This window comes from Rhinoraja longicauda, chromosome 5 (genome assembly GCF_053455715.1).
Source record: "Rhinoraja longicauda isolate Sanriku21f chromosome 5, sRhiLon1.1, whole genome shotgun sequence".
Lineage (NCBI taxonomy): Eukaryota > Metazoa > Chordata > Chondrichthyes > Rajiformes > Arhynchobatidae > Rhinoraja > Rhinoraja longicauda.
In genome coordinates this window covers 78,957,738-78,960,712 of record NC_135957.1, presented here as the reverse complement: position 1 = coordinate 78,960,712, position 2,975 = coordinate 78,957,738, and the positions used below count along the sequence as shown (strand labels likewise).

The 2,975-nt window shown below is 38.7% G+C and overlaps 1 protein-coding gene across 1 annotated transcript in view; it reads left to right on the top strand.

Moving 5' to 3' along the window:
• The first annotated feature begins 452 nt into the window (after positions 1-452).
• The window catches only part of sim1a (SIM bHLH transcription factor 1a), an 82,886-nt gene continuing 80,363 nt past the window's right edge, over positions 453-2,975 (top strand). Inside the window, exon 1 of the mRNA XM_078400249.1 lies at positions 453-664. Coding sequence (XP_078256375.1) covers positions 490-664 — 175 coding nt within the window. The 5' untranslated portion in view covers positions 453-489. The remainder of the gene's footprint in view (positions 665-2,975) is intronic.

Below are 2,975 nucleotides of genomic sequence, written 5' to 3'. Positions count from 1 at the left end.
AGAGAGAGAGAGAGAGAGAGAGCTGCAAGAGAGGGCAGTTTGGGACTTTGAGGTTCTGTCTGGATTATGGCAACTTCGCTGCGAAAACAGTCGTACAAAAACCCACGACAGATTCCCTGGCACGCCGCAATGACAAGCCCGCTGCAAGAGTCTTGATCTACATTGGATTGGTGTCAAAACCGCAAACTCCACACATATAAAACACACTGACTTGCTCCGGCGACTTCCATCCAGGTTTGGATGTTCTTGAGTGTTTCGACGTTAAGGCTTCCCCGTGTAATGTTGACACATTTAGTTTAATTGAAAAGGGGTAGGGTAGGTATTCCCCCTCCCTCCCCCCACACTTTTTTTGTTGAAAAACCCCCCAATTAATTTCGACATTTATATGCTGGCTTCGCACTTGGCGTTAAAACCACAACCGGTTTCTTTACTTGGGGGGGAATGAACCTGTGGCGGCCGCGCTGTAAGAAAAAAGGGAAATAAATCGAAATGAAGGAAAAATCCAAAAATGCTGCCCGAACGAGAAGGGAGAAGGAAAACAGTGAATTTTATGAACTAGCCAAACTGCTGCCGCTGCCGTCTGCAATAACATCACAGCTCGACAAAGCTTCCATCATAAGGCTAACAACCAGTTACTTGAAGATGCGGGTGGTTTTCCCTCAAGGTATGTAGTAACTCTTCAAAACATTGGTATCCGCCGGAAAACTAAAATAGTGCTTACGTGGAGAGCTGAAGATGACGGCTAGACCGCGTACGCGATTTAAAAAAAAAGAATGTATTTATATAACAACACAAAAAAAAAAGAAACGTGCATGTTAAGACATTTGATGATAAACCAGGTGAGCTGTGTGCTTGGTGGGCGATTGCCTTGGTTGGTCGTGTGCTTTCAAAGTCGGTAAAGATGGATACTCATGTTAGGAGATTTGAAGGCATTTCATCAATAATGTGAGCGTGTATTTTTATAATCACATTTAAATAAGAAGAACAATTAAGCAGGACATTAAAATGATAATTCTGTAAATCTATGGCCATTGTAACAGCTAGGGAGTTAAAAAAATATATATCATTTTGTAAACACTAGGCTAATCAACAGCCGAATGGATTTTGGGGCGGTTTAAAAAAAAAAGACATTATTTTTTCTTGTTTATTCATGTGCCTTTAGGGTGTAGAATGTAATAGCGAATTCTGGAAACCCACATGTTAATTCCCGTTTACAGTGACTCATTTGTATTTGTGTAAGTTGTAACAGGTTAGATATAGAGGGGCAGTGATGGTTATAAAACTTGATCACACAGGTTAGGAAATAGAAATAGTAGTTTCGTGCACCATACCAATTTTATTTGTTCAGTGCAAAAGACGCGAAAATGAACTACTAGGCTGAAATGTAACCACTAAACTGGATGATTCTTGTATTAGGAAGAGGGAGCGCTGTAAGTGTTAAAAATACTTCCAATCTGAAATAATGCTCTTTCTGGGTGGTGTGCAACTACTGAAGACGAGAAGACTGGTACACGTGGTAATATCTCATCATGTTATTTCGCCGTATCATTACAGTGATGTTGTGTGTATCACTGTAACTTCGCCTATATATATATATATATATATATATATATATATGTATATATATATAGTTATAGTGATACACACAATATATATATACATATATATATACATACATATATATATATATATATATATATATATATATATATATATATATATAGGCGAAGTTACAGTGATACACACAATATATATATATTGTGTGTATCACTGTAACTTCGCCTATATATATATATATATATATATATATATATATAAAGTGACAAGTTATAGTGATAAGTTAAAGTGACAAGTTATAGTGATATATATATTGTGTGTATCACTATAACTTGTCACTTTATCACTTGTGTATCACTGTAACTTCGCCTATATATATATATATATATATATATATATATATATATATATATATATATATATATATATATATATATATATATATCTATTGTGTGTATCACTGTAACTTCGCCTATATATGTATATATATATATATATTGTGTGTATCACTGTAACTTCGCCTATATATGTATATATATATATATATATAAAGTGACAATTCGACTGTAGGCTGTCTCGGGGATTGAATATTTCGGTCGTATTTCAGACGTGGGCCCACCATGGCGTGTGCACGCCATCACTATTAACTTTTTCTGCGCAATTCATAATTAGGACGAGCTGGTTGAATGGTGTTTATTTGTCACATGCACCGAGGTACAGTGAAATTCATTTCTGTACACAGTTCAGTACAAGTATCACTATACATAAGCGAAGACAGACACAAAATGCTGGAGTGACTCGCTAGACAGGCAGCATCTCCAACCCGCTCTTCAGAGATGCTGCCTGTCCCGCTGAGTTGCTCCAGCATTTTGTGTCTATCTTCGGTGTAAACCAGCATCTGCAGTTCCTTCCTACACGATACATAAGCGCGTAGACACATCTTAAATAATGGTGAGTTAGTAACGTGCAGGGAGGGCAGTGAATTATTTCCCGGTTAAATAGGAAGGAGTTTACATTCGTGTGGACGTTTCCTAAAAGTATATATATTTTAAAGTACAATTCGTACATTCCACGCTCAGTGGAACATGAATATGGGGGGGGGGGGGGGGGGGGTGGGGGGGGGTATAGGAAGGAACAGCTGATGCTGGTTTATAACCGAAGATAAACATAAAATGCAGGAGTAACGCAGCGGGTCAGGCAGCATCTCTGGAGAAAGGGACTTTTCGGGTCAGACCCCTTCTTCAGACTATTGGGATGATCATATCAGATTATAGGAGTGTCATGTGTACACGTTGTCCCAGAGATTGCAGGCCCCGGTAATCATTCAACGTTCACATTCTGAATCTCTTCCCTTTCAACGCCGAAATGTTTATGATTCTTCTCCTCCTCCCCCCCCCCCCCCCCCCCCCCCCCCCCCC